Raw genomic sequence first — 13,678 nt, 5'->3', positions numbered from 1 at the left:
GACAGATACTGCGCCATTTCCTTTCCCCAAAAACTAATTATTTTTAATTTTTCAAAACACATGCCTCGCATTCCTCCACGTAAGCAGACTTAAGTGCGCACAGAATTTTTTCAGACACGTGGTGCCGACTACTGCCGCAGCCGCGGTGCCTGGCACCGTGACTCGCCGCCGCTGCGCCCACTGCCGCGTCGCCAGCTGTGTCCTCGTGACTAACCACATGACTCGCCGTTCACTTTAAAGGGAGACGGCGCCGCTCTCGCGTGCATGCACACTGCATGACCGTCGGGACGGTCGCGTAGACGACGGTCTGAGTCTGGTCATTCAGCTGACGTTGCCAATCATGCTAAGTGTTTAGCTAGAGGTGGATAAGTTAAGCTTCTGCCTCCGCCACGACTTCGACTTCGGCGACGGACGAAGAGGTTGACTCTAGCTTGGTTAAGCAACATAGCATAACCACGCATAACAAAGGTATCGCGTCCATAATGGAGCTTAGCCGAGCTAAGCCACAGCATTTTTTTTTTTCAGTAACACGGTCTTTTGGCGCATCCTGTTACTCGGAGGAGACCTGTAAGACTTCGAGGATCCTCCGAGTGACCTCTTCCCTTGAGGCTCATGTTTACTTTTCTAAGTTCTGCCGGTCTGTGGTCCCTGGCGGCTGGCTGGTTAGGACTACCGGCTACCAGCTTGGCCGTAACCGACCGGGCTGCTCCAGATGGCCCGCCGCCCCCAGGCGGCTCTTCCTCATGCGGTGCGAATCCTGCCACTGTCTCAGACCACACGGACATTTTACCTCCTGGCGTGCTTCAGAAGCCCAACCCTGTCCATCGCTCCAGAGGTGCCTCCTGTTCCCCCTTGGGGCCTGCAATCCATCAGCTTTCGCGGAAGCCAGGCCTGTCGCTACAGCCGGCAGAGGTTCTGACGTCACCGCAACCCGGCCATTTGGAGGTGGGTTCGGACGCCAACGTAGATCATCACTGCGATTTTGGAAAATAAAAACAAGATAGGCACCGCAGCCCGCGCAGTCCTTCTGCCTTTGGTCTGGGACCTATACCGGCAAACAGCCCATTTCTTCGCGTGCACGGTCGCCGAAACAAACTATCCACGGACGCTGCATTCCTCTTTGGAAGCTAGACAGCGCGAGCTGGGCGTCGATAGACCACGGCTTGCAGAGATGTCAGCCAGGGCCACCGCGGCTTAGTGGAACTTGGCGACCTGACGCAGGAGGCACTGGTCCCCCAGACTTTCTCTGACGCCCTGCGTGGGAGCTGTGGTTCCTCTACTTCAGGAAGATACCGAAATCTCAGCCCTCGATGGCCCGCCAGAGCCTCCTCCTGCCGGGGACTTCCACCGTACCAACTGCCGCATCAGCTGTCATTAACTTCCGTCGCGGTTTCGGCGGACGTCGGCCGAGAAGTGGCAGCATTGGTCAAGGCGCCCATCAACCCCGAGGTCGAGGGCATCGGAGCTGTTACCCTCCGGCCTTCTCGCCGTGCCCTCACGGCTGCCTCCAGGAACCCTGCAAACCTGGACCGCCTCAAGGATGCCATTGCCCAGATCGAGGCCTCTAGAACATACATCAGTGTCCGTGTCCCCCGGCAGAGGAAGCCGCACATTCGCCTTGCTGGGGTCGACCTCGTCATGGCACTTAACCACTGGAACCTCGATCTCCATCTGTACCCATCCTCCTGAAAGGTCAGGCTCTTTTTCCCCGATGATCCGGAAAGTTCATCCACATCGTCGAGGTGGACCCCCCTGCCTTTGCCCGTCTATGCGCGGAACGTCACGTGATATTCGGGTGAAATTCAGTTGAGGTCCGCGAAGACCTGCACCTGCTGTGCGCAATATGGCCGCGCTTCGAAGGCGTGTAAGCTGCATAACGATCCTTCGAAGGCTTGTTGCATCCGCTTTGCAGGGTCACACGCATTGGTGGCTTGCCCGATACCCATACAAGATCCCAAAAGGAAGTGCACCCTTTGCGCTGCCGCCGGTCGCCCGTCAAGTCATCCTGCGGGGCGTGTCTACTGTTCCCTTTTACGTGAACGCGCGGATAAGATCCGTGCCCGCATTCATTACGTGTCTTAGCGCTCTCGTAACCCCGCGTCCTCTGCCTGATAGACTGCGCAGTACCAATTCCCGCCATCTCTGTACTTGAGCTTCGAGCAAACGTGCAGGAACACTTCGTGCCTTTGCTGTCGAATATATAAAGCTTCGAAGTGAAATGGCACATAATCCAGCACACTAGCTTCCAGTATAAATATTTTCTTCGCTGCCTAATGTGTAGTACTATTTCCAAGCGTTCTTTTGCCACGAAAAAAAGTTCGGGGGACTATCATCAAGATTTTCTTTTCCTACAGTCGTGTACGTGACTTTTTTCGCCCCTTGGTTCCGTTAAGCTGGCGAATAACTTTTTCCCCTCTCGCATCCCCTCCCTGATCAAGAAATAAAAAGAGGGGAAAGCGAAAACAAAGAAAAAAGTCAGCATCTTGCGCTGCCTTCTTCTACGCGGTCTGGGTTCTGACAGTTTCGTAGGGACTCCCGCTGGCCGACGCACGCTGCCAGGGAGCGCACGGAAGATATTCAGAGCAATTAATGGCCCCAAGGAGACGCCAGCGGTTACAAATTGGAGCGTACATACTCAAGGGGAAAGGGGGGGGGGGGGGGGGCTCCAAGATGAAAACAAGCTAGACCGTCAGAGACATGCGCCTGCGCGCGACGGTCCGCCCGCACTCGTGGTAGGGCTTTCAGCGTAGTGTAACAGGTTCATCATAGCATGGGGCGGCGCAGCCTCTTCCGCCTCAAGGCAGATAGCGCAGGGCACAGGAAGGGAAGCGGCGCGCCTGCGTTGTGTTAATCTGGGATTCCATTCGAGTGCTATAAATTTCTTTATCGCCGGCGGCGCGCTGCTAATCTGGCGCGCATGTGTTTGCCGCTGCGCGAGTTTTCGGGGCGCTCGCTATCTCATTTGTTTGTTGCGCTCCTGGTCCGAGGGAGAGGCAGGAAAAACCTAATGCACATAAATAAAAGGGATAGAAAACGGAAGAGAAGCGGAGCAGAAAGTAGGAGAAACGAGGGAGTAAAACGAGAGTGGCGTATGTGCTCGGGGAGAGGGCGAGAAGAGGGTGCGCACACATCGCAGTGTGCGGGGCGGAATAAAAAACGGCCGCGGGCTTGCTTGGGCATGCCAGTCGGGACAGGCGAGAGCTGCGTTCCCAGGACGGGCGAGGCACCGACGACGCCTGGTGGCGGGGATCATCCGCCGGCCGAGCCCCGCCACCAGATAACGGCGACTCCGTTGAAGAATAGCGCTCTTGGCGAACCGGCCTGGTCTAGCTGAATGCCGCTGTCTGCCGCGCGCAGTGGGTAGACTGGCCATTGTGGGCTCGGCGGTGGCGGTGGCTGTCCTGATATTGAGCAGGAAGCAGTGGTTTATCTTTATGTCGGAACTTTTCGCTTTCTGTGCCATAACTGCGTCCTGATTTTGTATGTTTGGCGCATGTAAACGAGCGCATCACTTGAAGCTTTTGGAAAGATTTTTGTTGTTTATTTTCTCTTCTTTGGCCACGTAATGTGGGGACATCGACGTATCGGGGATGATTTCTTTGGCTGTCAGAAAAACAATATCATAGACGTGGAGCGGCTGTAGTGGTATGGTTGTGTTTAAATCCAAAAGCTAGCTGAACGCGGTCTATGAGAGGTGGTGTTGCGGAGAGCTGCTGATTCTGAGCGACCATCTCGGCTCCTTTGAGGGGCACTGAGGAGACACTGAAGTTGAAACATTGAAGACATTGGCAGCTTATACTTTGGCCTTGCTTTAATAAATATGTTGCAGAAGAGCGTTACCTGAAGTATACTAGCACTTCAAGTAGATATGCGGGCAGAAATTATAATTATACACTTTTTTTCGCTGTGTATCATGTGTGCAACGTCGGGCGTTAATGGGTTTTAAAATATTGCTTGATGTACGTCGGATCGCGTCAAGCAGGGGATGGAAGCGGCGTGTGCAAGTCGTCACGATTCACGAGCCTTCTTAGGGGCAGTGCTGCTGCGATGTAGTCTACTTCAGTGCACTGCCTAACGTAATAATACGGCTTTAGCGTAGCGAAGGCGTAGAGGAAGCTCTTTATGATCTTGGCTCTTGGCTTCAACGCTTACAAGAACAAGCAGAGCAGCGTGCCAAAACACTGGTACAATCATCCGAGCCTCTTATCTCGTGCACACTACTAACTCGACCATGACCTTACAAAAACTTTTTGAGGCAGTCTTTAGGCTGCCCACAGACTTCTGTCTATAAAGTCTAAGGACTCTATATAGGCTAATCCTAGAGAACAGTCTATAGGCAATACAAACCCAATAGACAGTCTATAGTCAATATATAGATTTATGGCCATACAGATTTAGTATACTTTCGTCTCTAGCACTCTATAGACTATGAGCAGACAAAAATAAATAACTATAGGAAGGCAATAGAGTCTGCAAGGAGTTTATAGATCGTCTATACACCATTTTAGTTTAGATTATGGGGGTTTAACGTCCCAAAGCGACTCAGGCTATGAGGGACGCCGTAGTGAAGGGCTCCAGAAATTTCGACCACCTAGGATTCTTTTAACGTGCACTGGCATCGCACAGTACACGGGTCTCTAGAATTTCGCCTCCATCGAAATCCGACCGCCGCGGCCGGGATCGAACCCGCGTCTTTCGCGCCAGCAGCCGAGCGCCATAGCCACTCAGCCGCCGCGGCGACTCAGACAGACCATTTTTGTAAGGGCGGGGACCGGGCGGGGGCAGAGTTGTTCCACTTGAACGAAAAGGAGTACGTAGCCATAACTGATTACTGCTGCATATACCCCCAAGTTTTGACTCTCAACGGCACGTCGTGTGCAGACACGATCTCTGCAGTGAAGTTAGTCTTTGCCCGGCACGGCATTCCTTTCACTTAAGGACGTATCAAGAAACGCAGTCTGCGTCTAGAGAGCTTGCTAAGTTCGTCTGCCATTACGGTTTCAAACGCGAGGCGACCAGTCCTCGGTTCGCGCAGTCAAACGGGCAAGCGGAGCGTACGGTCGAGGAACTCCTGGTGAAGGCACGAGATTCATTCCTGACAATCTTGAGCTGCAGGCACGTACACTCCAGGCACTCTGCGGTATAGTCCGGCTCAACTATTGTTTGTGCGTACAGGTCGAGGACTCTTCTCGAAAGAGTTCGAGACACAGAGCCTCCCAGACCACCGCCATCCCCTCGCCGGGTGGCAGGGAGGAGCAAGGCCTACAAGCAGCAGACCCAAGACTTCAATAACAGACATGCAGCCCGAGAGTGGCCTTCGGGTGCCAGGCTATGGTGCGCTGAGAGAGGTGGCCAGCCACATTGCTCAGCCCTGGGCGACGTCCATGTTACTACATCGTAGATGCTGGAAATAAAGGGCCTATTCTATAGTCTACAACTCAACCAGAAAGATGTGGTGGCCCTCCCACCTGCAAAAAAAAAGGGAGAGGTCACTTATGCTCCGCCTTAAGGATATGACGACATAGCGTTAATGAGTTGATGCCCATATTGGTACAGCTGGTATTTGAGAACGCACAGTATAAATAGACGACGCTCAATCCTGTTACAAATCCTTTTTCGCCGCAGGTAACCATGACAGAATTTCGGCTAACCCTGGAAATGCAGATGCGCGCAGTTATCGTGTCATTGGCGGAATTTCAAAGTGATTAGTCGTGCTGCAAATTCTTAACCGAATCCAGGCAAGCAGTTGTATTTTCAGTGCCAAAGCACTACTTCAAGAGGTCAAACCGGCTCACCAGTTTATGCGATGCTTGACCTTGAGGGTGACCTTTTGCAAACCATAAATATATACATATAATAAATATTGCCGCGACTGGGAATGGAAACCGCGACGCCAACAGATCAGCTTCGCTCGCTACTGCACAAGAGCACTATAGGCTATCATCGCACCTGATCACGCCTCGTTTTAAACTGCTGCACATTATCGCGATGCGCATTGCACATCGTCGTCTGCGTCAACTAATACTACTATCAAACTAATATTTGCGATTCCAGCCATGTGGCGGTAGTGACAGAGGGATGTGCGCTGCATGCGTTGGCGTGGACAGCGTTGTGGCAGACACACGGCACTAGAGCAATACGCGTTGGCGGTGACAACAATGCGGCAGAAAAGCGGCATTGGAGCATAGGCCGCCGGCGTACATTGGGTAAATTGGCATTGACGATAAAAAAGTTTAAGACGCGCGTAACTGGTTCCATGATTCAGTGGACACCTCATTCCAGCTTTCAGGTACGTGACGGTGGTGTCCACCTGCAAAAAACTGAGCTTTCACACAATATTTAGCGCTCAGCAGTGCTACAGCACCGGCCAATTTTTTTCTCTTTCTCTAATGTCCGTCCTTGGGCACCTCAACACAAGGCCTCCAGGATACACAGCCGCCCAAACCTTGCCAAATTTTCTCTCTGAACAGCAAATGCGACCAAGGGATTCAAGAGAGGAAGGAAACAGATATTAGCCGAGGGGAAACACGAGCCAATTATTCCCGGCCACGCGCACGCACCCGGGCATACATGCCCGCCCCGGCCTGACACGTGTGGGTCGACAGGAATACGATCAACTTCCAGAAAACGGCGGGAACGGCTCGATACTTCTTCGCCAGCTGCCGTCTCTAGAATGCTTCGATTCGCAGTTCGATAACTGCTTCCCAGCTTCGTCGTCCCCCGGGCCGTAACATGTCGGACCGCGCTGTTGGCTGGTTCCTTGTTTGTTTCGCTTCACTCTCGTGTTCCGCTCAGGGAAACACGGGGAGGTAGGAATCCCTCCCCTTGCTCCCTTGCTTCTTCCTTCTTTTATTTTTCATCTCTCTCTCTATTCCTCTCTACTTGATATTGATCTCCAATGGCACAATGGGGGCAGAAAGAGTCGCGCGGGAGGAGCAGAGAATATAACGAAAAGACCCCGAGGGAAAACATCGGAGGGGGGAGGGGGGAGGTAAGATGGAAACGAAAGGTAGTGCCAGTGAGAGCAAAAGGAATTAGAAGAAAGAGATAGAAAAAGCGCTACAAAGATAGAGCGAGGGCAAGAGAAAATCGAGAGGAAGGTTAAGGAGGGAAAGAGCTTACCACCGTGCGCCACCACCACGACGCGGATAATGGAAAATGGTGACCCCTAACTTCCCCCGGCGGCCTCCGACCGGTTATGTACCATTTGTGTTTGATTTCGGGGTAGCGGTCGTATATACGACCGCCCAATGCAAAGCCCGGGCCCCTTTCCTAGGTCTTTTTTGTTCCCCCCGTTTCTAGTTGCACGGCCGACCGAGTCGCCGGTTCGGTTACCGCGCTGTGCACAGAAGCGTCGTCCGTTTCTCTTCCGCGCACCATTTTCTGTACGTGTCGCGGGACAAGCGGGCCGGACAATAAATCGATCGCAGTCTCTCAAATCGCTCAAGACATTTTCGTCGTTCGTCGCGGTCGGCCAGTCAGTCGACCTGCCAGCTACGCGAGTGTAGACGACCCCGGCGCAAATTTCCTCCCCACGTTGCTGCCGCTGCTGTACGCTGACTTCAGTGGCGGTGGTGGCGGCGGCAAAGTTATATTTGACCGCCGCGACGCCTCGGGGTCGGGGGAGGGCGAGGTCCTGCTTGCTGGGCCGGCGAACGAACGTGACTGCGGTGCGCGGATCGAACATGGTTTCAGCGTTTCTCGGGCAGAAAAATGACGCGCAACGTATGAACTGCGCCGGGATGATCGGCGCGCGGGGTCAGCGGTCAGCTTCCCGCTTCTTCCTGAACGGTGGGAGTAGCACATGTCCGGATTACGTTCGCAAAAAAAGGAAGATGAAAAAAATAAAGAAGGGAGGAAGAAAATCGACGTTTGTGAGCTGCATTCGAAGCGGGAATGCGAGCGCGAACTGCCTCAGGGGTGATCGAAGTTGCATTATTACTGCGCAGTTATTTTTCGGAACTCTTTTGCTTTTCCTTACCGGATCTACCGAGGAAGCATTCATTGTGAGCGACGACGACCTCAGAATAGTCATTGGCTTGAAGCTATTCGGACGGGCTTATCGCTCATTCGATTGCATAGTGTGGCGTTCTCCTATAGCTACACCTGGAACAACGATGTGATTTTGAACTAAAGATCCAGCTACAGTAACGACTTAGGACTTTCTTCTTCCGACGTGTATGAACCAGCATACAATTTCCTCTGTTAATTAAGACAGTATTCTCGCGCATTTCTTAAAATATTGTGATCGTTTCGAGAACGTTTGCAGTATAGTACGCAGGCGGAGATAGTGAATACTTATTGGTACGAGAAGGAGACGTTCACCTCGCCAGAACATGCCGGCTGCTCTGATATCAGGCACTCACGAAACAAAAACGACTTTTGGCGAAGGATAAGAAGATACTCCAATCGAAAACAAGGAAAAAGCCTCTCGTGCTTCTTGCACCTCACACGCTCCCTTCCCCTTTCCTCTCCCTGAGCAAAGCAGTAATAGCGGTATAATTGTCTCTCAGACACAAAGCGCTTCGTAGAAAGCCATACCGCTTGGAAATGGCAGGACAAACCAGCCCAAACGTTAGAAGTGCCATACCCGCCACACAAGCAGTAGAAGGCGGCCCTCACCAGCGACAACCCGGACCAGCAAGTCTGGATCATTCAGCTAGTCCGCAAATCAGCTGCCGCCAGCAAAGCCCTGGACTATGGGCCCAGCCGATCGCCGAACTCCTGAAAATTCTTCTTTTGGCTATATTAAATTTCTCTCTCTCTCTTTCTTTTCGTCGAAAGTGAGCTGGCAGGGAGGGGATTTATTTACAGAATTTTCGACGTGAACAAGTCTCAAACAAGGCGTACTGCGACTGGTGATCATTGAGAAAAACCTCACGTTTTAGAGCGAAGAAATTAGCCATTCGCGCGTGAATGACCTGCTGGCGTTTGGTCGATTCCCCGCCATTCAGTTGCGAATGAAATTATTCTTTTTCACCGAGGAGAGAAATACCGTCTCAATTGGGTTCTTTGTTTTCAGAAATGAAAATAATGGTGATAAATCGGTACTATATATGTTGCCTATGAACACACTCGCAAACAATTACCCAAACAAAATGTGACAATGACAATTTGAAGAAAATCACATAATTTCGCGTTTTTGTGCGCATTTCGTTTGCTTACAGGTGCACACAGTTACTAGGTTTACCTTTCCTCGTAACCAGCAATTATTGCCTTCGTGGAGAGATCAGAACGTGACCAGTGGCGGCGTCGTTCGGAAGCGACATTCTTGGTAATGCGACGGCGTATGCTATACAGGGTGTTTGACCTAATACTTTGCAAATTTTTAAAAAAAATATCCTTCCTGGGTTAGAAGACCGCTTTTTTTTCGTCAGACCACTACCAGCGGTGTAGTACATTTCAGTACAGCTAAGATGTGCCAACTAGCAGGCTCGATAACTAACATTGATTAGTTACCTTCTTAACTATTACTGCTTAATTAATCAAGGACGTGTAGTCCACCGTAAGTAATATTCATATCAATTTTTAGAATTTCGAAAACGCGGTTCTCCTCCGCACTGTGGCCCAACAAATTTCGTCTGTTTCGACGAGTTACGTGCACTGGAAGGGTTGCTTTGCCTGCAAGCTTCTCGAAAGCGCATACATTTTCGCGCGATGTAGGCAATATTTGATGGGCCACAGAGCCGAGGGTAACCACATTTTCGAAACGACCTACGAGACCCTGAGACAGAAGGTGAGTTTTACACGGACACGACACAGAGCATCTGTTTTTAGTGAGAACGTTCGCACAAACATCTTGTCGCTATTCTCTTTGGATTGCCAGGCAGGCGTCCGCACCGTGAGCCGAGATACCAGAATTTCCAAGTCATTAGTGTGGCGGATAATGCGGAAGGACCACCTGCACCCGTACCATGTGCAGCTGCAGCAAAATCTGGCGTCACGGGACTTTCAAAGCAGGGCTGACTTTGCCAATTGGATTCTCATGGAGATGCATGACAACCCAGATTTCCTGACCAAAGTGGTGCGGAGTGACGAGGCGACTTTTTCGCGATATGCACAGGTAAATGTAAAGAATGCTCAGTACTTGAGCGAGTCAAATACCCACTGGGTTTCGCAGACGCAGGACCAGTACCAGTAGTCGTTCAGTGTTTGGTGTGGAATTTTCGACAATGGCTTGCTCGGGCCTGTGTTTTCCGACCAGACGCTGACGGCAGAGCGCTATGTCAATAACCTCCTCAAAGGACCCGTTGACGACTTCTTTTCGGATCTATTACTATCCAGGGCCACTGGTTCAGCAGGATGGCGCCCCCGCACACAGCAGCGACAATGATGGGACCTGGCTCGACGCCGTGTTTTCGCATAAGATTGGTTTGGTTTACGCGGTTTAAACCCGCCGCGGTGGCTCAGTGGTTAGGGCGCTCGACTACTGATCCGGAGTTCCCGGGTTCGAACCCGACCGCGGCGGCCGCGTTTTTATGGAGGAAAAACGCTAAGGCGCCCGTGTGCTGTGCGATGTCAGTGCACGTTAAAGATCCCCAGGTGGTCGAAATTATTCCGGAGCCCTCCACTACGGCACCTCCGTCTCCCTTCCTTCTTTCACTCCCTCCTTTATCCCTTCCCTTACGGCGCGGTTCGGGTGTCCAACTATATATGAGACAGATACTGCGCCATTTCCTTTCCCCAAAAACCAATTATTATTATTATTATTATTATTATTATTATTATTATTATTATTATTACGCGGTTTAACGTCCCAAAACGACTCAGGCATTAAGGGATGCCTAAGGGATGCCGTAGTGGAGGGCTCCGGAAATTTCGACCACCTGAGGCTCTTTAACGTGCACTGACATCGCACAGTACACAGGACTAGCATTTCGCCTCCATCGAAATGCGACGACCGTGGCCGAGATCGAACCCGCGTCTTTCGGGTCAGCAGCCGAGCACCACTACTACTGAGCCACCGCGGCGGCGTTTCGGAGAAGTGAATAGTAGGCTAGCTTCGATGAATCTGCCAGCCAAGTCACCTGACATGACACCGCTGGAATACTTTTTGTGGGGTTACGTAAACGACACGGTATACAGCGCACCAGCTTCCACACCGCAAGGTCTGACATAAAATACGGGTCTGCTTGACCATGACTGCGGCGGTCATAAGAAATGCAACTACGCATGTGCAAACGAGATGCCAGAGCTGTATCGTGGCGCTAGGCGACCTGTTCGAACAGTCGTTATAAATGGTACAGCAACCCGAAATGAAAGCGGTTCCGGACAGCCACTGGCCATGGCTTCTATCGCTGCGCAGCTAAGCCATAAAACGCGACTGTACTTTCTTGTTTTGTTTGTAAATGACAAATAAAGCTCCTCTCATTAGCATCCTTCTATCTTGGTAGTCTTTATCGCCACCGAAAAAATTGGCGGTGGTTTAGCTTTGGTTAAACCTGGAGTGACGCGATAGCCACAGCTGGCCGAGTGGAACTTGCTCAGTTGAATTGAAAAGTCAGTCTTTCGCCGCTCCGTTTCGCTGGGCGTTGCTTCTTCGTCTTCGTCCCACTTGACACGGCGCATGCGCACAGCTGTGGCAGCTCTGTTTCGCCGGCTGCCCCTCACCACGTGGCTGGTCACGTGACCAACCACGTGATCAGCCATGGCGCCGGGCGGCCGGCAGCTGCTCCGCACCACGTGACCAACCACATGACAGCGCAGCCACAGGGTGGCGGCGTCGCCACGCTGAAGGCTCAAAATGCTACCGTAATGTAGCTATCGCTACAAAAGCGTGACGCAATCGCTGCAAATTGCACCGTCACACGCGCCAAATCGCTGACCCGGGCGCAGAAACCAGGAAGAAGCCATTACCAACATATCGGCCTACCGCTGCAACGGGGCCGTCCGGTCAAGGCCGCGACTGATGTTATTCGCTCAAACCACGCTCGAAGGCAGCACGATCGTGGCGCGCGATTGCGCTAGTCACGTCTTTTTTTTATTATTTATTTCGCGAGCTTTCTTTGGAGTTGGGAAAAACACTCTACGCGATGATTTCCTTGTCTCAAATAATGGAAAGGATGTTTTAAGGTGCAGTCTAATTATGATTCTCAATTATTGTCTGAAGTCAATGTTTAGTAATTGAGGCAAGAACCTCAGCTATTTAATTAACTGCAAAACAAAAAATTGTTTGTGGTGCGCAAGGTGGCTGCCAGCAATATGAAAGTGGTTGCCCGCGACTGCCTCTAATATTGTTTTTTAGCCCTTGGCTCAAGTCAGCGGGGGCACCCGATATTCTTGCACCCAATTCATAACAGTAAGCAGCCTGCCTTGTGCCGTTTGCAGTGCTGGGCTCTTGTAGCCGCAAATGTAAGGTTATGGTCGAACATGATCCAAACAACTCAGCTTCTGTTTTGGAGCCAGCAGTAGCACAAAATAAGCGGACATAATAAGGGGGGGGGGGGGGGGGGGTAGAGGCATCATACCTCATGATCGAAACAACGTGCCGTGGAAGCTAGTCGCACAATCTGTATCGGACGCAATGGCTCGTTGCCGTTTCACTTGGTGAACAGAATTGCTTTTGGGACTTACTTATGATTCTCTGCGGGTTTAGTAATGCTGCGCTGAGCGCCGCGGCCGGGATCCGATAACCCGAACTGTCTCAGCAGCAGAACGTTATAGCCACTGTGCCAGCGCGGCTGATCGTTTTCAGTGTGCAGGATAAGAATCAGACGGCAAAGATCACTCTCTCGGTTGCATGCTTAGCACGTGTTAAGGCCGGTAAAATACTGCTGTCGTCGTTACACGACGTCGCTAGTTGAGTGTGCAACGGTTGTGGCTGTAAACAACGCCGTACGAAAGAGCCGTAAAAACCCCGCAGCACCACCAAGTTTCATTTCACATGGTCATACTTATCAGAATACTCTTGTTTTTGCTCGTAAGACACTCACACTGGTAGGTGAGTAACCGTGAGAATTTTTTCAGACCATGGCGGCCATCTGTTACTATTGGTGGGAACCAAAAATATTCCGCCAGCAGTGTGAAGAACTGGCCTATTTTGCCTGAGACGTGTTTCGCACAAACCATGAGCCGCGCCGGTGGTCTGCCTCGATGCGAGTCCGGTATTCCTTCCAAGCCGCTGCTCTGTTGACGGCCGTCGAGATGCTGCTCCAAGTCCGGAAGTCTCTGATGACCTGTCGACGACACGCGGCACAGTCTCGCCTTAAAGCAGACGCACCGTAACTCAGCCTGCAGTTCAGAAAGCAGGATGTATACATGCGAGCAGATCACAAGGCTACTTTGATATTCGCTGACGAGCTTGCTTTCACGCCGGCAAAAACACTTTCATCGCGCACGCAGCGAGGACTTACTGCACATTCAAAGCACTCGACACACTAAAGTAGTTCGTCGACTGAAAACACCAGATCCAAGTCAGTTTCGAACCAGCACACGGCACAAATTCCCCGACTAAGCATTCTTCCACGCTTTTCGAGTGGCGCAGACGGAAGCCTGGCGTGGAAGCGCAAGCTACTAACAAGGCCTCAAATACGAAAGTGGGGCCAGTGGCGGCTAGATGCTGAAATGTGCTTCCCTTCCTGTACTGGGATTTTAAAAAGGGAGAGAGAGAGAGAGACGTCAGCTCGGCACGAACGTTTGATTCTCGAGCAAGGAGGAAACTGGGCACTGGCAAAGCCAG

General features: G+C 51.7%; 1 protein-coding gene across 1 annotated transcript in view; it reads right to left on the bottom strand.

Annotated features, from left to right (window-relative positions):
• The window catches only part of LOC144094782 (uncharacterized), a 293,034-nt gene extending 279,616 nt beyond the window's left edge, over positions 1–13,418 (bottom strand). The window contains exon 1 of the mRNA XM_077628684.1: positions 13,066–13,418. Coding sequence (XP_077484810.1) covers positions 13,066–13,259 — 194 coding nt within the window. The 5' untranslated portion in view covers positions 13,260–13,418. The remainder of the gene's footprint in view (positions 1–13,065) is intronic.
• Positions 13,419–13,678: the final 260 nt, after the last annotated feature.

The sequence above is a fragment of the Amblyomma americanum genome, chromosome 6 (genome assembly GCF_052857255.1).
Source record: "Amblyomma americanum isolate KBUSLIRL-KWMA chromosome 6, ASM5285725v1, whole genome shotgun sequence".
NCBI classification, from domain to species: Eukaryota; Metazoa; Arthropoda; class Arachnida; order Ixodida; family Ixodidae; genus Amblyomma; species Amblyomma americanum.
The sequence above is the reverse complement of the archived record's forward strand: the minus strand, read 5'-3'. Positions and strand labels throughout refer to the sequence as shown.